At 39.2% G+C, this 22,247-nt stretch overlaps 2 protein-coding genes across 2 annotated transcripts in view; both read left to right on the top strand.

Moving 5' to 3' along the window:
- LOC311095130 (uncharacterized protein) overlaps window positions 1–22,247 on the top strand; it is a 467,684-nt gene that overhangs the window by 23,139 nt on the left and 422,298 nt on the right. The gene's annotated exons all lie outside the window — the stretch shown is intronic.
- Window positions 10,022–21,891, top strand: LOC311095098 (uncharacterized protein). Its single transcript, XM_084133427.1, has 10 exons — window positions 10,022–10,261; window positions 10,651–10,959; window positions 11,037–11,369; window positions 11,491–11,532; window positions 11,730–11,789; window positions 11,873–11,947; window positions 20,787–20,815; window positions 20,907–20,981; window positions 21,123–21,191; window positions 21,307–21,891. The coding sequence occupies exons 1-10, from the start codon at window positions 10,201–10,203 to the stop codon at window positions 21,418–21,420; spliced, it is 1,167 nt and encodes a 388-aa protein (XP_083989553.1). The 5' UTR covers window positions 10,022–10,200; the 3' UTR covers window positions 21,421–21,891.

Raw genomic sequence — 22,247 nt, 5'->3', positions numbered from 1 at the left:
CTTTTTTTTTTTAGGCCTCATTTATTTGACAGTAGGGATCTAATTTTTTGAGAGAAAAAAAACAACATTATTTTTGAATAATTTTGGAAATATTAAATAAAATCTGAAGAAAATTGGCACTGTTGATCACACTAGTCTACTTTAATTTTTCACCAGGAATTTTGTTTTGAAAAACTTTTATTTTGTATAAAATGGCACAGTCTCACACTTGTGGTCTTCCCGGTCAAAAATGACCGGCCTACAAAAAAATAGCTTATAAATCACTTGTTATGTTGTATTATTCACTTTCAATGGCCCATTGAAACAATGGCCCTCAATGGCCCAGTGGAACACCACAAGTGTAACTTTTGCACCATATTGTACAAAATAAAAGTTTTTCAAAACAAAATTCCTGGTGAAAAATTAAAGTAGACTAGTGTGATCAACAGTGCCAATTTTCTTCAGATTTTATTTTATTTTTCCAAAATTATTCAAAAATAATGGTTTTTTTTTTACTCAAAAATTGAGATGCCTACTCTCAAATAAATGAGGCCTACAATTAATCAGATGCAAATAGAAATATAAAACCAGTCCTAATTGAAAGAGAACAAGTGGACAAAAAGATTGAATCCAATATTGGGTGATAATATTCCATAACAAGTGATTTATAAGCTATTTTTTGTAGTCTGGTCATTTTTGACCGGGAAGATCACAAGTGTAACAAGGTGACCCCTAAAAAAGTATGAAAATTGTCAAAAAACATTTGAGAAGTAGTTATACCATCTGTGAATAGAGTCACTAAGTTTCAGTCCAAAGCGATAACATTAACTAGTATTTTTGGGTAAAAGAAAATTCTCTTCGGGTCAAAATGACCCGAACACCACAAACCTTGGAAATCTCCAACATGACATTTCTTATTTTTCTTCCAGCTGCTCCACCTTTGCATCGAAATATCTCCATCAGGCACGGAGTGTACTGGTCGAGAGCAGCAAAGAATGTAGAAAGTAGAGGTAAAGTTGATATGCGATGGAACTCCCTATCAATCTGTAAATCATTAATGCATGTTACTAACCCCGTCAGTACACCACAAGAATTACTATCAGTGAAGAGATTTAAAAAAAAAAGCACACAGGACAATCACCTCTATCGCAGTGAACAGAGCTGGCCATCTGCTTTTGACGTCTGCAATCAAAGGCTCTCCTTTAAGGATTTCTTGCCTCCTGTATGAGAAAGTCTTCTCCATTTTCAACTTCGCAATATGCTCATTGTTCCTCTTCTTTATTTCTGAAAGCAGTACGACTCTTTCCATCTCCAGACTTTCAGTGGATTCTCCTTTTGGATGCTGCGGACAATAATTGACTTCAACCCTTCTGGGCTTTTTCACATTCGACGCTGCCAAACGCTTGTCTTGGTTCTTGTTCTTTAGTGAATTTATCATCACTTCAGAGCATCCTAGGCCTCTCAGTTTGGACCGGAGGTTGGCCATTTTGTATTTAAGGCTGATCTTCCACCCATAACAGCCATTGAAGGACCCTTGCTCCCTCAGACAAGGGTGCTTTTTTACAAGTGCTTCTGCAACATCATTAAGATCATTGTCAGTTGGATAGGCTTTGAATTTAAGAATTTCTTCAGACAGTCGTTCCAGAATATGAGATTTCAGCTTTGGTGGTGGGCTCAAATAAGTTCCACTTGCATTGCATTCAGCACTGGCCGTTTCCAGTTGCAGTTCAGACTCATAGTTGAATGGAGGGACTGTAAAGACACTTGGCCACATGCACAGCCGTGTAGATGGCGATGGCCCTGATGATGAAGCAGACTCTGTATTATCCGTGTCAACTGATGAGGAATCAGTAAGGCTATGGACTGCTAGAGGTTGATGCGTCATTGAGTGATCTTCTGAAGAACTTTGCAAGTAGACCACCTTTAAGGTCGCTTTGTCTTCAATTTCAGAGATCACAGACAGATTTATGAACTCCTTTCCAAAATCAAAATCTTGATATTGAAGGCGAAAATCTTGCTCTAATCCAAAACTAGTCTTTATAGTCTGGTACAATTGTTCCATGGAGCTTGGTAACCCTTCTGGTAGGATTAGCTTTCTGACATCATCTTCACCCAGAATGATCCTCAGTCTCATAAGACGGCTCATTGTGGAGATCTGAACACACATAAAAAAAGGTTGAATATGCAACAATAAAGAATGTAACTTATGACAAACGTTGCCTTGTAATGTTAATTTGATAGGTACAATGCACAGGTCCTTAACAGTACAAGAGTAGGGAACAAGAAATTCCCCGAGCACAGCAACAACAATAAGGTGCTGGTAGATAGCAGGATGAGTCTATGAAAAGTCAAAAAACACACTACCGCACACACTGATCTGACTTTACTACCTTTATTGTGAGCAACGCGTTTCGCCCATTGCTTCTTGCTTGGAAGCAATGGGTGAAACGCGTTGCTCACAATAAAGGTAGTAAAGTACCAGAGTAGGCTCTAATTTAATATGTTCCTATGTTCCTGCATTAGCAGAAGAAAGACTAAAATCTTTGTCGAAAGGAAAACCTAACACTGTAGTATACAAACACTAACACAAGATTTTACAACTGTAAAACACAACACAATTTCACAGCATTAAAACAGCACAATAATAATACCAAGAATAAAATCATAACATTAGGAGCCCACAACAACAAGACAACATTACAATAATTAAGTTTATGCATGATGGGTACATGATTGGGTGGGGGAAAATACTTACAAACTTCCTTATTACTCCCGTTTTCCATGCAAGTTAACGTGCCTCTTCAGAGAAACCAGACGCAGGCCTCCCACTGAATAGGCAGCTAACGGGTAGTCATCAAGTAGTTCCCCATACTCAATCAGAGACACCTCTTTTACATGTGATGTGTCCAGTTCAAATGCTCTAAAATGCTCTCTATACCAACTGGACAACTTTTTCACAATAAAATGTACCTGGCCTTGCAAAATACAAATCTGCAGAATTTCAGCTAACTCTGGCAGACCAAATAATTGCCCATGGACAAGAATCATCCCCTTGTTGTAATTCATACCATTGTATGAAACACAGTTTGTAATGTGGACATTGTTCTCATCTGGCAATCTTTGATTAATAGCAGCTGCAATGTCACTTTGCAAAACATCTACTGGTACTGATGAGACACTTTTTACCACCAAAGGTGTCTTATGGTCAAGAGAGTGCAAGTCAGAGGCAATCACAAGCAGATGTTTTTTGGCAAGTGTGAGAGGTATGTTTTTAAAACAGTTGGTATGACGAGCAATCTGTTTGAAGACACTATGTTTTGCCTCAAATCTTAATGTCCATGTATGGACAAGTGGGCCAAAAAGGCGAATCAGAACAGGATAGTGCTCCAAAAAATGATGTTTAGGGAGGAGATTGTTGTTGGGAAAAAGCTCTTGGTATCTTTGGCGATGTTCATCAATTTTGCACTCAAGGTAAGATATTGACTCAGCAGTGTGGACAGGGGCTACAACAAGCTCCACAATGTCTTTCAGATCCAAAACAACATGCCATGTAGGTTCATCCTCCGGCACAAGTGGGCCAATGATTAGAGGCAACAATCGAAGCAGAGCCCAATTCTCGTGTGCGTTTCCACCAATGCTTTTTTTAACTGAGAAAGTCTGTGGTATTGTGTGAGGCTTATTTGTTTTATCTGCCCATTTATACTCGAATGTTTGGATCAAATTGTTAAGTTTTTCTAAACTGAAATACTTCTTCGAAATCAAAAGAGAAAAACAATATGCTAGCTCCACAGGTATTATGCCCTCAAATAGATCATGGGCAAGATCTGGAGGGTAGCCTGCAGTAACATGAAAATGGGAGAGATTCTTACTCAACACACATTCACGTTTAACACCATAGCATGCACTTGCTTTTTCCAATGCACACTTCAAATGTGCATCATGTTGTTCCCGCGTTCTAAGCTCAAAACGGCTAGCTGTCTTCAACTGAATTTCTGTTTTCTTAGCTGTACAGAATCTACAGACGTACTCACCAGAGAAACTTTCTACAAAACCTGCCAGGCCATGGGCTCCAAGGTTATCAGCTATAATGCAACTCACAGTGCCTTTGATACACTCATTCAGCTGACTGATGAACACACCATGTTCCTCCAAAATTACTAGATCTTTCAAAAGTGGATTCAACACTTCTTCAAAACCAAATATCCTCAAATCATCACTTTTACAAAGAACAGCCAAATAAATTGATGAGAGAGCAGAATGAGAGCCAGACGGGAAGTTATCCAAGACCCAGTATACCCCACAAAGCTTATGCTTTTTGCGCGAAGTCCCAAGAGGATTACAAACCTCAAACTCGTCAATATAAAGTTTGATGGAAATTCTCAACTTAACTGCTAGAAAGCTATTTATTTTATAATTTTCACCATCTCGAAAAGACCTGTAAACTCGCTGATCACCATGCAAAGCTTCTTTACTTTCTTGAGCTATGTGTTCTTCTATCACTTTATCCAGTAATTTATTGTGACTCAGTATTTCCTGCAATATCTGTAATAATGGAACATATTGAAACGACCTCCTTTGTTCTACAGATAAAAAGTACTCAATAGGCTCTACAACTCTAAAATGTACCTTGTAATATTGTTTTCTTTTATAAGATGTGACAAGAGGGCCACATTTTTCAAAACTTTTAATGACAGGGTGAGAAACACACACAGAATTAGCAAGTTCTTCAACAACTGTCTGACCAATACTGAGGTTATGTCTGTTGAAAATTTCTGCAATTGCACACTTTGTGACAGGTACACTAGCTGAACTTAAAAAATGCAACTCCTCCAATAACTCATCCAATCCTTTTGCTGGAATATGAAATATATGTTCTAATTTTAACAATATTGCTGCTATTTTCCGCTCAATTACTTCTGGCAGATTTTCAACAGCTTCGCCATCACTTTCTGTCACTGTCTCAACCTCAACTTCATCAAATGACACATCAGCAGTACAGCCAGACACCACACTATTAGAGGCTTCTGATACTTGGACGGGATTCACAAAATTAACTATACAGGTTTTTAAATCTTTCAGTGTGTGAGGATGATGCTTTCTCTTTTTGTGTGTGTAAAATGTACTGTAAATATTTGTCTGGAAAGAGCATCCAAGAAATACACAACCAACTGTCTCACAACTACGCAGATGTGTCCCAATATGAACAAAAAAAATCTCTTTCTGTAGAAAGGTCGCTACATTCACATACCTCACATTTAAATGTCACTGAATTTAAAGCAGTCTGTGTAGGTTGCAATGAATGAGCTTTATAGACATGTGTGTGGAGTCCAGTCCACGTCCTGAATGTACATGGACAATTTACATATATGCATTGATATTGTTGGCCTCTCCCATAATGATGATGTAGTTTATAATGTTTAAGTAATTTGTACCTAGTACTCTCTTTGGCCACACAATGTTTACACTGCCACATAAGTCACTGAAAGAAAGAAAGAAAGAAAGAAAGAAAGAAAGAAAGAAAGAAAGAAAGAAAGAAAGAAAGAAAGAAAGAAAGAAAGAAAGAAAGAAAGAAAAGCATGATTTTTATGTACTATATTTCTCCAAATACAAAAAAACAAATTCAGGCCAGCACTTGACTGTAACATCTTCCAAGTTGCAATCAGGTAGGGCTGTAATCTCCCAGTCGATTAGTCAATTATTTGGTCGATACGTTCTGGCTCGACCAAAATTCTGATTGGACGATTTTTTGCCGCGTTCATTTCATCAGTTTTGCCGCGTTCATTTCATCAGGTGGAAAGCACTAATTGCTAATGGGTGTGTTTTCAGAGCACCGCTGTTTCACAGGTAACAGTCTGTCTTCAGAACACCCCCCTTGTTTTCACTTCTTTTGGATTAGCCCAACCCACTGGAGAATATAGACAGATTGGAGAAAGTAGGCTACTAGAAGGTTTGCTGAATATTATTACTTGATCTGGTTTGTTTAATAAATATTATACCATGGTCTGGGTGAATACTCGATTCTGATTGGCTGCAGGGTGTCCGTTAAAAAGTGATAATGTACACCTAAATAAACCGTCAGGCGTAACCAAGGAAACCAAGTTATTGTTTGTAACTTGTAACTTTAGATTTCGATTGTAAAACTAATTAAAATATAAACTAATGTTTTAAAAATGTGTTATTTGGCAAGTGACCATGGTATAAGCGGGTTAATGCCCTTCGAGGTGTCCATTGTCAGGTGTTAATGGACTTCGGCGGAGGCTGCGCGTCGGACGGTTCACGCCTCGCCGTCGTCCATTATCTGATAATGGACACCTCGTCGGGCATTAACCCTTACTTATTTTTTTATTAAAGTAGACGTGCCTTTTGTGTTTAAGAGTAGAAGCTTTAAGTTAATAGTCTATTCGTGTCTCAGCCGCGAAGCTGAGCTCCTATGTTCGCGAGCTGCACAGAGCAGCTGAAATTATAGTGTCTGTCAGTTATTATAATACATATGACAAAAACAATTGTCTAAATTATGTTACATATTCCTCAAAAGTTCTTGTCATGATATCACTAGTTGACAACATAGTACTATTTTCGGAAATCATAGGCTATGATATTGCGCAGGTGCACGTGATGCAACGCTGCAGAGCCGACAGACTCGTGTGTCAGACTCATTTCAGTGCAAAATAATTACGTCAAAAACGATTTAATATACTGCAAATAGCCTACTAGTTTTTTATGTTTATTTATAATTCATTTAGGCGGACAACAAGGCACACAGTGCGCAGCTAATTAATTTAAAGTTTTTTTTCTTTTCCTAACGTCATTTTTAGTCGAAAATTTCAGGACTTTAGTCGACCAAGATTTTCTTTGGTTGATTACAGCCCTACAATCAGGAGTAGAAACATTTTCCATTGAAATGCCAAAGGACTTTTAACTGATACTGGCAATTATGAGTTTGTATTAAGAGCAATCAAAAGTATCAAAAGTTGAATAGAGAAAACCTGGAGGCTATACATATGACCAAATATATTTAAAAGGACTCACACTCTATGGAATGGGAGTAATTTCAGTTTGCAAAAATTAACACTGCATTTCAGCTAAATCACTAATTCTCAAATGTTGATGTGTGGCACCAGATAAACAATGTGTAAAAAAATATATTAATCTTACCATGTATTGCATGAGGTACATACACGTCTCAGAGCACGGGGACAGAAACTGTACTAAATGACTTGCCTGTAGAAATAAAAGGTGAAATAAAAAAATTGATAAAAACATTTATGATAAACTTTCAAAATGTTAAAATGTCACAAATAAGCATTTTAGTATCTAGTTACACATTACAGATGTTACTCAGTTTAATGCACGAGCATATATTTATTTTTTTTAAAAAGCAATATTATATTAACACAAATAGATATAATTAAATCAATAGTTTTTATAATGGCCAAATGATCTCCATAACTGAGCAGTGAAAATGTGATACCAAGGAAACAATCATACTTATGATTTAATCTTAGGTTAGAGGCAGAAAAATTACATTTAATTAATTGACGCTAAATATTTATCTTTAACTTGCCTCTTGTTATTACCTTACCAAAGCTTCTGCAACAAACCCGTTTCCCTCCAGTGTTAATCGTACAGTAACATTATTTAGCCAGACCCCTAAACAAATATCTAGGCTCACACACTCTTCTAGAGAAGCGCAGATTTTGCTCATCTCAAACAAGCCTCTTGACAAAACGTGGTTTGGAGACCACCGTCGGGCTTCTGTAACGTTAGTGTGTGACCCCACCCTCTTGGCGGGCTCTGACGTGTAATGGCGTGATGCAAGCTCATTGGCGCACACGTCAGAGGCGCCCGCGCCATTGGATGTGCAGTTGCCGCAGCACAGCCAATGAGTGAGCCAGACACTCGTCGTGCTAGCTGTGCAGCTGCAAATGCGTTTTACATTTTAGGCTTCAGTAAATCGAGGGAAAATGAGTTTCCCCACTGCGTATAGCTACGCAATACTCGTTCCTTATTCTCAGGGAACCGAGATTATGATAGTAACCGAGTAGTTATCGATCAATCACGTAACGTTAATGTGAACGCCACAACAACTTCAAGACTCCCTCACAAGACGGCAAATTGTGTAGAAACAGCAAAGCCATGGGCCGACGCTTAAAGTCATGTAACGTTAGTCTGCACAAGCCTTGACTTAACGTTAACCACTCAAAACCATGTTCAAAATACATTCGTTATAGCTAATTTACGACTACTGGCACTCCCCTCTCGCACCACGCACCACACCGTGTTTGAAGAGCAACTGACAAACTTGCTTGTGTGTTTTTATTTATTTATCACCATTCAAGCAGCAAGAAAACAATTATGAGAAATAATGTACCCGGGGTGTAGCTAAATTACTGAAACCTACCAATGCGCAGTTAAGCTAACGGCAATAACGTTAGCTAACATTAGCTAACTGAGAAACGAGTAATGTAATGTTAGGCCTAGAGAAAACTATTGAACTGAAAAATGTCTCTCAAGGGCCAATAACTATTATTTATAACTCACCAGGTTAAATTACATAAAAATTATGTTTAACAATATGTAATACTTACATGTAGATGAAGGATGATAAAGGATGCACCTGCAGCGTGTGTTCTGTTCATCAGCAGAGTCCGTTATTCCCTCGTCATAGCAGCCGTGCAATGCATTCTGGTAGTGTCGCGGGCGATTTTGGAGAGGCGGGGCGTCGACCGTCAAGTTGAATCGGTTGAATCTAGCCAACTTAATGCAAATGAGGAGCGCTCGGCTCGGCTCTAATCTTTTAAACTGAACTTTGTCGATCTGAAAAGAAGACAGATTCAGCAACTGTATGGCCTATATCTCGCTTCAAATGTTTTCACAAACAAGTTTCGGTGGACTATTTTCGTAAAATACGAGAACGTCTTACGAACGAGCCGCCATTATGGTCGGTTTTGAAATTCGGGAGAAGCCAGCCCTACGTGATGCATTCGTCCAATCAGCTGCTTGTCAAGGGCGTGGAGCATGCGCAATAGCTGACAGTCCACGCAGTCGTTGATTTGATTCATCTACTTCTCATTGGATTTATGTGAATGTTTCATCTGAATATTCTTTTAATCACATTTTACAGACAAGAATGAATCATTTAATGAAGATAAACACCATTAAGTCATGTAATTTAAGCAAACTACTAGCTTGCTAATCCAACACATGCCAAAGTTTATTTTTTGAGTGTATACAGTACTCGATAGGTACTCAAGATGGCGGCAGTCAACTGGAAAAAGAGCGGATGACGTAAGAGGTCACGTGACTGATATTCATGTATAGGCAACGTCAGCACATTGAAATTAGCAAGCCTCATTTTTTGAATGTGAAATGTGTCAAGAAGCTCAGGGCAAGTAATGAACTGGTGTTTGAGTTGATAAAGGAGTCTGGATCTGATATATTCTCAGGGCTGGAGAGAGTAAAGCAGAACGTTATAATCCATGGATGGTGGAGAACGTTTCAGTAGTAAACCAATTTTATTACTAATAATTTAATGATTTTATTTATAGAATTGAACTGCATGCAGGAAACTCTAAAATGAGGAAGTGAAACTAACAGTAATGCAAAAGTAGAGCCTGTTCATTGAGTTCAGTCTGAAGCGTTGAGCATAAGTGTGTTTGAGCCAGTGTGTGTCACATTATGTGCTGTTTAGTGTTGTTTTCATGGACTTTCAGGTTCTTGTCATTTGTCACATGTCTTTGTTCAGATTCCCGCCACTCATCTATCTCTGTTTCCAGTTATGTGTGTTTCTTTTTTTTCTGTTTCATTCAACCAATACCTGATTTGATTGTTCACTTCCAGTTTTAAATGATTGTTGTCCAACTATTTTAGCTTTAAAAAAAAAAAAAAAATTTGAACGGGAACTCACGCCTCTTGCGTGGAACTTAGCAAGGCTGTGCAAGTGTGTCTTAGCAAGGAACTTAGCAAGTGTGTCTTTATTTAGTTAAAGATAGTTTTTCTTTGTTATTTCGAGCTGGTGTAGTCGCTAAGAATCGAGCCACTTGCTACATGAGCAATAATGAAAAATACATTTGCACTGAAATCCACTCAGCAACACTTCTCAGAGTTTCATCTCAGGTTGGTCAGATGAGAGGAAGTTAATAACCACAGGAGGAGCTGATGATGTTTAAAGGAGGAGCTGTAACTATATATAATGCAGAGGAAGACTGACAGAAACAGAAAATGTCTGATAAGTGTGATCTGTGTCTGCTGGGACTGATCATTCTCTCTTCACTTCTCACAGGTAAAGAAATCTGTATTTTCTCTAAAGACATTTAGTGGAATTAGTCTGGAAAGAGTTCATTTGAACATGCTCAGTTTATTCTTGCACACATTCACGTTGTGATCTCAGAGTTGTGTATTGATACACACAGATCATACTGTATTATTCCTGATACTGGACATAGTGTCACTCAAACATCTGATGATGAAGAATTATCTTCATATTAAGAGTGTGTCAGTGATTTGAACAGCTCTCTGATAAAGACTAATAGTTTATTCTGGAGAGTGTGTTGTTTGCTTTAAGTCAGGAAAAATACTATGATTTAAAACTTCTGCTTTTTATGCTGGTGTGTTTTATGTTTCATTTATTAATATATATCATAATGATCACTGAGATATACTGTGTTTCAGGAACCAGTGGAGATGATCATGTGTTCATCAGTTCTGGTGAAAATGTCTCTCTGTCCTGTAATAAAGCTCTTTCTGACTGCAAATCAACTACATGGATCTACTATGACAGACATTCAGCAGTTGAACTGATTACTGGAGGGATAAAGAATAAAGTCACAGAGAGACATGAGAGACTGAGTCTGGAGTCTGACTGCTCTCTGAACATCAAGAACGTCACAGGAGAAGATTATGGATTTTACTACTGCCGACAATATGTGAATGGAAAACAACAAGGATCTGGTGCTGATGTTTATCTGCATGTTCTTCATGGTAAGTTTATGATTATCTGGTCAATTTAAAAACTCAGATGATGATTGAAGAGTCTGTGATTTGTGTCTTGTGTTCAGTTTCAGTGTCTCCATCATCATCATCTTCATCCTCACAGACTGAGATCATTCCAGGCCGCTCTGTGACTCTCTCCTGTCAGTTGTATTCATATATATACTCCTGTGATTATTTGGTCAGTTCTGTGGGACTTAAGCTGTTGTGGGTGAATCAGACTGGCGTTGATCTGAAGACAGACTCCAGATATCAGATATTATCATCATCAGATCCATATCGCTGTATCATCACTCTGACTACAACACTCCTGAATGAAGATGACAACAGAGAGTGGAGATGTCAGCTTACTCGCAGAGATCAACTCGAGACCTCAGTCAGATTCACTGTCAAGTATTCAGGTGAGAAAACGAATGATTCTCATGAATCAGTGTTAAAAGTCATCCTGTGTTTTAACTAGTTAAAATATAATGATGCTTTTGTACAGTATGAATCATCTGAACAAACATTCGTCCTTTACAGCTCCAGCTGATTCATCGACAGCAGCGAGTCCTTCTACACGAGGTACATGATGCTTTTACGCCACTGATGATGTTATTCACAGCTTCGTCTAACATAATTCTATAGAAAATATGAATGTTACCATATAGATATTTTACCTCACTGAAATATGTAAGATTTGATTGAAATCACATTCCGGTCGTCATCTGTGCCGATGGCTTTTGTCTTTGTCTATAATTGTCCCCAATCATCCTTTTCAGCTCAAGCTAATACAACAACACCAGACACAGACTCTTATCATTCAAATACAATCACAAAAGGTACATAATCACAGTGTTTTGTCTGTCTATAATTGTCCCAATCTGCCCTGTCCGTCTCTGACTCTGCTCGATCTCTTCTTCAGTCACAGTGATGTCTGGCGCTGCAGTCGCTGTTCTCCTTCTTGCTCTTCTCTGGCTGATCTGCAGAAAAAGAGCTGGTGAGTTACGAGGGAAACGCCTTTTCTCAGAATTTTGAAGCCTTTAACTCAAAACCGTAGTGCCACTGCACACCGATAACAGTGCAGCGATCTGAGGTTTGTCAGTGGGAACTGCCTGAATCTATGGCGAAGAGGCGTGTCTGCGGCAGCCAATCGCGGCTCAGAGCCTGCAGAAGGGGGCGGGGCATCTGCCTATTAAAGCAGCTCATATCCGGCATAGGGATCAGTAGGCATGTCGCGATAATTAAATAACCGTCTGATCGCGATTATTTGATCTAACCGCGATTGTTTCAGGCAACCGTGATTATTGCGTACTTTTATAGGCCTACGGCACAAGGGGGAGTCATGGACTGAAAGAAACAGACAAGCACTAATTAAGTTTTCCTGCAATATATTCAAAGTCATCTGAAGCCGTTCCATAGCTAAATGTTTGGGAGAAGTATATTTACATCATTTAATTAAAGTTCGGAAAACTCGTCTTCCCTCCCCTGCAGCTGTCAATCATTCTCCATTCAAACAGCGCGGGCGCCTCGCCCGGTTACGGCAGGATGCCCGGTAAAACGTTATAATGCTTGATATGTAGAAAAGGGGCTATGGATTTGCATAAAATGAATTTAATTGTCTGGAGTTTGCTGTTTTTAAATGACTCGCTACCGTGTGACTGTTAGATCACACACATCACAAGGACTATGAATTGGCATCAAACGCACAATAACTTGAATTTAAAACTGAATAACCAAATGATCAATAAATTGTTGGACAGATATACACTGTACAAAGCGCTCTCCTTCAGCGCTTCCTGCCTCTAGTTTGGGCCTATCGACTCCAAGGTCGACCTCAAGCCAAGGCATGGCTATGTGCCCAAAGTGCCAAAGTTATTACGCCGTCCGCTTTTCCCGATTCGGAAGACGGGCGTCAACTTCTCTTACTCTGCCCTGTTCGGGATTTAGGAGTATATATACAGCACTCTGTCCATTTCAGCAACTCTCACTGCCCAATATTCTTAACAAAGGACACGGATGCGCAGGTCCACGAATGGCCCAGCGTAACTTGCATAACTTGCCCTTCCCTAGCCCTACCGCCCGGGGACCCTTACCCAAGCATCCCAGGCTAGGGCCACAGAACATGTCGTTCTGCTCATATAGCACGGTGTGATTGAATTGGTTCCCCATAGAGTCTAGCAAAGACGCAATATGAGTAAACATTCTGAAAGGGAACGACTCGGTTACTTACGTAACCTCAGCTACTGTTCGGACGCTCTTGCCTACTGCTCCGCGCTTTGCTCTATCGCTTTTACATTTTATCTCCTATTTCTTTTATATTTTATTTCCTTTATTTTATTTCCTTTTATCACCTAATTTTAACTTCAGCAAATCAGCACAGTGCTCAGATGACAAAGTTTGGATTACTACAAAAACTGAGAATTCTTTTACCCGACCAGCTTACATTCCGGTAAAGGAAAACACAACTGCCTACAAGGATAAGAGAAAACGCCTCTTCTGGAATCTACTTGCTGCACCAACTGCCACAGACTTTTACAAAGGATTGCAGTTCTTGAAACAAAGTTACTTACGGGACCACCAAACCAGACGGAGCACACAACAGAGCTTCGTCATGAACACCCTCAGCATACCGGTGAGTCCCATGAAACTAGTGCTCCTCGACAGGTAGAGAAACAAGCCGATCGACTTACTAATCGATGGCACAAACAGGGAGCGAGACCCAAAGGCACTCGAGACATCAGATTGTCACGAGCATCACATATTGCCGCAGTAGCATCCTCTACCCCAGATACAGCTCTGACAAGGATTGCAAACACTGGTCTCCTACCACCGCCTATACATCTTGAGAACAGATTTGAAGTGCTAATGAATGTAAATGAGGAATCCCCAAACGTGATGAATGTGATCGAACACAGACTGAATGGGCCAGTGGCTAACACTGATGCTAACTGGCGCTCAAGGTCGAGCAGACAGCGGCACTCAGCTCAGAGCGCAGCCGAGCCCAGGACTCTGATAGTGGGGGACTCCATAATCAGAAACATTAGCGGCAGGGATACAACTACATGCTGCCTTCCACAAGCAACAACTTCTGATATAAACAGGGAACTTCAGAACATTCTGATGAAACATAAGACTGCAAATCGACTCATCATTCATGTGGGGAAGAATGATATTCATAAAGAGCAGTCAGAACTCCTTAAGAAGGATTTCAATGAACTTTTTGAAACACTTAAAAGACTGAAAGTTCAAACATTCATCAGTGGACCACTCCCAGCAAGAGGAACAAACAGGTTTTCACGGTTGCTTGGGCTTAATACATGGCTGCAAAAAACCTGCAATATAAAAGGAGTAAACTTCATTGACAATTTCAATCTTTTCTGACAGAGAGAGACAACTTTTTCATCGGGATGGCCATCACCCAAACAAACTTGGTTCAAGAGTGTTAAAGGACAATATCTACTTCTCCCTCAATCATCCTTCTGCAGTGTGTGCCAATCCACTCAATCTGAACGGCACACACACATCTGGACACAGTATGAATGACGACGGGACTTCACTTCAGCAGCAAAATGGACATAACACCACTCCGCCACAACAACCTCTGCTCACGGACACAATCTCAGCTGAGCCCTGCCCACAGAGCTCACCACAGACAGACATATCAGAACTGCTTGAAGATTCAGCACCCAAGGACGACTTCCTGGAAAACAGCCAGGGAAGCCAGGACAGCATATCACAACCTCCAATAACACCAGAGCAACAGCCCCTTTCACCAGACACTTTCTCCCTCTCCCCAGCATCAGCATCGCCACTTCTGTGCTTCTCACAGAAAATGGAAGAACTAGTGCATGCTGGAACCAAACTATCCCACTCTTTTGCTGCAAGCCCACAAATACCAACCAAAAAAAAAAGACAGGCACCATTACCACCCAAGCCTGCGGGCCCAGCTCGCCCTCCCCCTCCTGTGAGAGCTCTTCGGCCTCTACCACAACGCCAGGGCTCACACCCTCCTCCATCTGCTCGAGGTGAACCAAAAACAACTGATACCAGCTCTCAGTGATATGTGTCGGGTCCCCGTTTTGATAACAGTAACTTTCTCAAATGTTTACAGAACAAACGGGAACCCAGTGTGCCTGTATCTTCCTCTATTGCTGTTCTATTACAAGATAGAAAGTCTAAGGCCTTCAATAGCCGTACAGCAAACCTAACTAATCTGGTGCCTCTTACACGTCAAACTAATATTGCTGTGGGGAAAAGTAAGTCTGTTAACCCTCTGAGGTCTGAGCTGTTTTCTGGGCCCTGGAGGTGTTCTGACATGCTCTGACATTTCTGGTTATTTCTGTTACTTGTGACATTTTCATGGCTAAAGTCTAATTACACTGTATTCAGCACAAACTCTGCTACAATAATATATCAGCAGCATGTATGTAAAAGTTTGTAGTTTTGAGATAATGACATTTATGCGTGGTTTTTGAAAATACAAAAAAAAATTCTCACTGAAATAAGGCCATGAAACCCATACTGATTATTTCTTCACAAGACTTTTGAAAATTGTATGACGTAGCCTAGAATATTTGCTGCAAAACTATGTGAAAATCACCCTGACTGCTCATTCAGATAAGACAATATATTGATTTAAAAATTTTACGACGTGTTTTGTGTGAAAAAGCCTTATGCGAGAGCTCATTAATATGTAAGCTTTTCTCACCTGAGAAAGACAAAGAACCTCCCCTAACGGCCCTATTAGGAGCTATCAGGCCCCTATCATTCTGAGCAACCTTGCACAATACTGTAAATGAGGAGATTTAAAAAATAATGGCTTTTAAATTGTTTGGATTTATTTACAACACAACATAATCCAAAGATACACAACAAATGCCAAAAAAGCACTTCAAAGACAGAGACCTTTGTGCCATTCCTAAAAACATTGTACATACCTTTCATTTCCAAGATTTTCACTTTACCATGTTCACGTACTGAGACTCATGTGAATGTTGAAGTCCTCAGTGGCATCTGGGACCTGAAAAAAAAAAAGTGAACATACTGGTATCAAGAGAAAGGCCTGCACGATTTTGGAAATAAATATTAGATTTTTCTGGTTAAAATTGCTTTTTAAAATTCCTTTTTAAAATTCACAGAATACACACACACACACGTTTCCAACGATATATAATATAATGAACACCAGGTTTGTTGTGCCTTGTAGGCATAAGGTATATGCGCAGTGCGGATAAAATAATAATAACAATAAATAACCTATAGCAGCCTATAAATCTTCCAAAAGAAGCTAGAGAAAAATATATTGATTATCATGTTACTTCAAATGTTTCCATCCGTTATGATGATATGAAATGAGATAATAATAAAAACATGAAGCCGTTTGGTGCGTTTTGCTTTCATCCAAAATATGATACATTCAAACGCGATCGCTTGCAAAATATGATACATTCAAACGCGATCGCTTGCAAAATATGATACATTCAAACGCGATCACTCTCAAATATAAAACATTATGGTTACCATAAACATATCTATGTTTGAGCAGATATCCACAAACACAGTAAACACATATGATACATTCAAACGCGATCGCTTGCAAAATATGATACATTCAAACGCGATCGCTTGCAAAATATGATACATTCAAACGCGATCACTCTCAAATATAAAACATTATGGTTACCATAAACATATCTATGTTTGAGCAGATATCCACAAACACAGTAAACACGGGTCTAAATATTATAATATTCCCCATATATCTAGCAACAGTTCAGCTGCAACGTGACATTTATGCAACAATAACAAACTAGGCTATGTAAGAATTTCTTACCTTATCTTTCTTGTCTTCAAATCGCGTTCTTCTTCTTCTGAGGTAGCCTAAATCCAATGTAAGCTCAGGCACGTCTTTCAAACTCGACGAAAAGTGAAGTGAAGTGTTTTGTTGTTGAGGTAACGAGCGCGTTCGCGTTCCATGTGGAGATTTGCATGTGAATATCTTTTGCGCGAGTAGGCGTGGCCAAATTAACTGTAATGAGCAAGCGTTTGAGAAGCTGGACATCTTGTTGGTTTTATACAAATTACTTAAACAGAGAATATTTGTTTTCGTTTTGAATCCGATCATTTAAAAGTACACACTTAAATGTTTATAAAGGTATATGGCTCATAAATGTGTGACAAGTATTCGCTGAGTTTTGTTTCAGTTTATAGACGTGCTCAAGAAAAAAAAGTTCACCGCGACGGAGAGGCAGAAAGCACACCCTGTTTATTTTCTTTATTTTACAAAAGCACAATGTTTTGATTTGATTGTAAGTGGACACATACAAAAGGAGAAATATCACAGATTCTTTTTTTATATTTCTTTTTTCTGTATGACCATAAATGATGGAGTAATTTAAGTTTATAGTGCTACAATGTGGAGAAAATCCGGCAAAACGCGTCGGCGCGTTTGTCGACCTCAGAGGGTTAAGTTAGCACTCCTTAACATCCGCTCACTTAAAAATAAATCACTTCTAGTCAACGACTTAATAACCACAAACAATCTGGATTTTATGCTTCTGAATGAAACCTGGCTAGAAGACAGCTGCAGTGCAACAATCCTCAATGAAGCAGCCCCCCCGAACTTTACTTTTATGAGTGTCTGCAGAGCTGTTAAGAGAGGTGGGGGTCTAGCTGCTCTTTTTAAAGATATCTATCAATGTAAGCAAATATCATTTGGGAATTACTTGTCTTTCGAATATCTGGGTATTGTGTTAAAAGGTGCTCCACGCATTTTACTTATCATTATTTACAGGCCTCCAAAATACTCTCCAGCCTTTGCTGAGGACTTTACAGAACTGTTATCAACAATTACATCAGAGTTTGACTGTTTTGCCATTGCTGGAGATTTAAACATCCACATAGATAATGCAGAAACCAATATGGCAAAAGAAATCAATACTGTTTTAAAAACTTTTGATCTGACTCAGCATGTACATGGACCCACACACAATCGTGGACACACTCTAGATTTACTCATCAGTAAGGGTCTAAACATTTCATCGATTGTTATTAGGGATGTAGCACTGTCTGATCATTTCTGTATTTTCTTTGATATATTGATCTCTCCTGCCACTGAAGCTAGATCTGTGTCTGTCAAGAAGAGATGCTTAAATGAGAACACTAGTGTACTATTTATGAAGGCTATATCCTTAACACCAAGCATATCTGCAGACTCTGTTGATTTTCTCCATGATTCCTTTAACTCAAAAGTTAAAACTGTAATTGATGATATTGCTCCTGTTAAAGTCAGGAAGAAGAGTGGCAGACAAAAAGCACCTTGGAGAAACTCAACAGCAGTGCAAACTATGAAAAGACAATGCAGAAAAGTAGAGCGCATGTGGCGGAAGACAAAACTTGTAGTCCATTATAACATCTACAAAGACTGCATCCATGCTTTTAATATGGAACTAGGCAAAGCTAGACAGACTTTCTTCTCAAATATTATAAACAGTAATTTAAACAACACACGCACTCTTTTTGCTACTGTAGAGAGACTGACAAACCCCCCAAGCCAGATTCCCAGTGAAATGCTCTCAGACAACAAGTGCAGTGAGTTTGCCTCTTTCTTCTCTGAGAAAATCAATAATATCAGAAAGTGATCAGCACATCCTTGAGTTGCCCTGGGGTCAGACAGATCAAACCACCTGAGAAAGTAGTTACTATGTCTGACTTCAAAGAAATTGATGGCAAAATTTTGGAAGAAACCGTACAGCACCTTAAAACATCAACCTGTGCTCTTGACACACTTCCCACATCATTTTTCAAAAGTGTGTTAAACAGTTTAGAAGCAGATCTTCTAGAAGTGGTAAATGCCTCACTTCTCTCTGGGAGTTTTCCAAACTCCCTGAAAACTGCAGTTGTCAAGCCCCTCCTGAAAAAGAACAATCTGGATAAGACCATATTAAGCAACTATAGGCCGATCTCAAATCTTCCTTTCATAGGCAAGATCATTGAAAAAGTTGTCTTCAATCAGCTGAACAAATTCTTATGCTCGAATGGATACTTTGACAATTTTCAATCTGGTTTCCGACCGCACCACAGCACAGAGACAGCGCTCATAAAGATAATAAACGATATTCGCTTAAATACTGATTCAGGCAAATTATCAGTGCTGGTACTACTCGACCTCAGTGCTGCATTTGACACTGTCGATCATAACATACTTCTTGACAGGCTGGAAAACTGGGTGGGGCTTTCTGGGATAGTCCTAAAATGGTTCAGGTCATACTTAGATGGGAGAGGTTATTATGTGAGTATAGGAGATCATAAGTCTGAGTGGACATCCATGACATGCGGAGTCCCTCAAGGCTCAATTCTTGCGCCACTCCTGTTCAACCTGTATATGCTCCCAATGAGCCAAATAATGAGAAAGAACCAAATTGCTTACCACAGCTATGCAGACGACACACAGCTCTACTTAGCCCTATCGCCTAACGATTACAGCCCCATTGACTCCCTGTGCCAATGCATCGATGAAGTCAACAGTTGGATGTGTCAAAACTTTTTTCAGTTAAACAAAGACAAAACTGAAGTCATTGCGTTTGGAAACAAAGATGAAGTTCTCAAGGTGAACGCATACCTTCACTCTAGGGGTCAAACAACTAAACATCAAGTCAGGAATCTTGGTGTGACACTAGAGTCAGACCTTAGTTTCAGTAGTCATGTCAAAGCAATAACTAAATCAGCATACTATCATCTAAAAAATATTGCAAGAATTAGATACTTTGTTTCCAGACAAGACTTAGAGAAACTTGTTCATGCTTTCATCACCAGCAGGGTGGATTATTGTAATGGACTCCTCACTGGCCTTCCCAAAAAAACCATAAGACAGTTGCAGCTCATACAGAACGCTGCCGCCAGGATTCTGAGCAGAACCAGAAAATATGAACATATCACACCAGTCCTCAGGTCTTTACACTGGCTCCCAGTTAAATTTAGGATTGATTTTAAAGTATTATTACTGGTATATAAATCATTTAATGGCCTAGGACCTCAATACATTGCAGATATGCTCACTGAATATAAACCCAGCAGATCACTCAGATCATTAGGATCATATCAGCTAGAAATACCAAGGGTTCACTCTAAGCATGGCGAGTCCGCTTTTAGCTATTATGCTGGAACAGCTTCCAGAGGAGATCAGATGTGCTCCTACAATAGTCACTTTCAAATCCAGACTAAAAACACATCTGTTTAACTATGCATTTAATGAATGAGCACTGTGCCAATGTTCGTCCGACTGTTTGTACTGTACTGTATTTTATTTTTTATTTTTCTAAACTGTTTTAATTATTCTTATTTCTTTTTATTATTTTAATTTCTTCTATGTAAAGCACTTTGAATTGCCACTGTGTATGAAATGTGCTATATAAATAAACTTGCCTTGCCTTGCCTTGCCTTGCCTTGCCTTGAGATAACGGGAACGAGTATTGCGTAGACAGCCGTGCTATGTCACTACACGACTGGCGTTTGTCTAATTAAATATGATTCCTTTGCCCCGCCCCTGCCCCGATTGGCTCGCACAGACACGCTGCTTCGCCATAGGTTCATGCAGTTCCCACTGACCAGCCAATAGATGCGCTCAGATCGCTGCACTGAGAAAAGGAGATTCCCCCTTAGCATCTAGCAGAGATGCAATACTCGTTCCCGTTATCTCAGGGAGCTGAGGTTACATAACCGAGACGTTTTTATCTCTCACTTTAATGATTGAACAAAATCTTATTGCTAAGATTCTGTGTTTTGCACATGTGTGTTTGATCATAAATACTCATATTTCATGAGGCACTTGTTTTCAGATAATAAAAGAGGGACTGGCGACTCTGCGGTGAGTTCAGTAATGCAGTGATTTAGATTTGATTAATGTCTTTAAAGCTCAATAAAGTGTCACTCATGCAGTTTAACTGTTTGTTCTGAAGGTCAAAGATGAGGATGAACATACAGGGACGTATGAGACGATCAACATGTCCATTCCTCCCGCGGCAAGAGCCAATGTGAGTCCACTAAATCACCAAACATTACGTTCAATAATATGATTTACTAAAGGCTTTTGTGTTATTCTACATATCATAGTGAGAGATATGTCTGATGTGTGTGTTAAACTTGACTCTCTGCACGTTTGCATTGATGTTTAGGAGCAGACAGATGATGTGACTTATTCTGAGGTCACTTCTTTCAATACAAAGCCTGTAAAATCACTCAATGTGAGTAGATACCAGCACATGAGTTTGACTCTCAGATAAATGAAGCTCATGCTCTGATATTAATAATAATAATCGCTGGGGTTCAAACATTGATGGACAGAATCTGTTCTTTCAGGATCATGATGATACAGTGACTTATGCTGCCGTCAGAGGAAGAGGAGATCAACCGCAGGAAGAACTTTACGCCTCTGTGAACAAGAACAAGACCTTCACAAATCAACATCAATGATCCAGATCATGAGCTCCTCATATCAGGAGCAGACGGGAAGATTTCATCTCTCTGGGGTTTGGAGGAATTATATGTGTGTGTGTGAACGAGCAGATATTTGTTGAATGTCCTGTGAATATGAAAGAGGTTTATTGTGAATCATCATCTGGTCAGAGCACAGAATCTCATCTATATGATCACAGCTACAGTAAAGTTAGAGACTGAAGCCCTCATGTGTTTTCACACAGGCCAGACTCAATCTAGCGTCTCACAAGCCTCTTCCATGAGTCGATAGTCTGTTTATTCGCTGGATTTCTGTCTGAAAATCTTCATGCAGAAGCTCATGCTGAAATTATCCTCTTGCTTCAGCTTGTATATCAGCTGTTTCTTCTACAGAGAGACGTCCGTCTGAGAACTACATCAGTGTCTGCTCGCATTATATTGCTATAAAATATTCTTATGCTATATGCTATAAAATATTATATGTCACACAATTAAATGTCAGATATGTCTTTTTTTCCACTTGTGAACACACACACACACACACACACACACACACACACACACACACACACACACACACACCATTATATCATTAACATACGGAAACTCAAAAGGTCTTCAACACAACCCGTCAAAAAAATTAGAGTTCCGTTTAACTTGATAATATATGACTGTTATACAGTATAATTTAGATATATCAATTTAATAATAATACAAACACTGATAATAAATTATATTTATATTTCATATTATATTTTAATATATTTTGCATGAGAAAACATAATAGGCCTGAGCACATGAGAAAAAGGTCAATAAAGATTGAGAATCAATGTTCAGAAATGATT

This window comes from Abramis brama (genome assembly GCF_963993115.1).
Source record: "Abramis brama genome assembly, chromosome: 1".
NCBI lineage: Eukaryota > Metazoa > Chordata > Actinopteri > Cypriniformes > Leuciscidae > Abramis > Abramis brama.
This window is presented reverse-complemented; position numbering and strand designations above follow the sequence as displayed.

Bases quoted from the DNA above. Each gene is read 5' to 3' on its own strand.
- LOC311095098 (XM_084133427.1), top strand. From the start codon at position 10,201: ATGTCTGATAAGTGTGATCTGTGTCTGCTGGGACTGATCATTCTCTCT. The intron at 11,790-11,872 runs GTACATAATCAC...TCTCTTCTTCAG, and splicing joins TTCAAATACAATCACAAAAG to TCACAGTGATGTCTGGCGCT. The intron at 20,816-20,906 runs GTGAGTTCAGTA...TTTGTTCTGAAG, and splicing joins GAGGGACTGGCGACTCTGCG to GTCAAAGATGAGGATGAACA.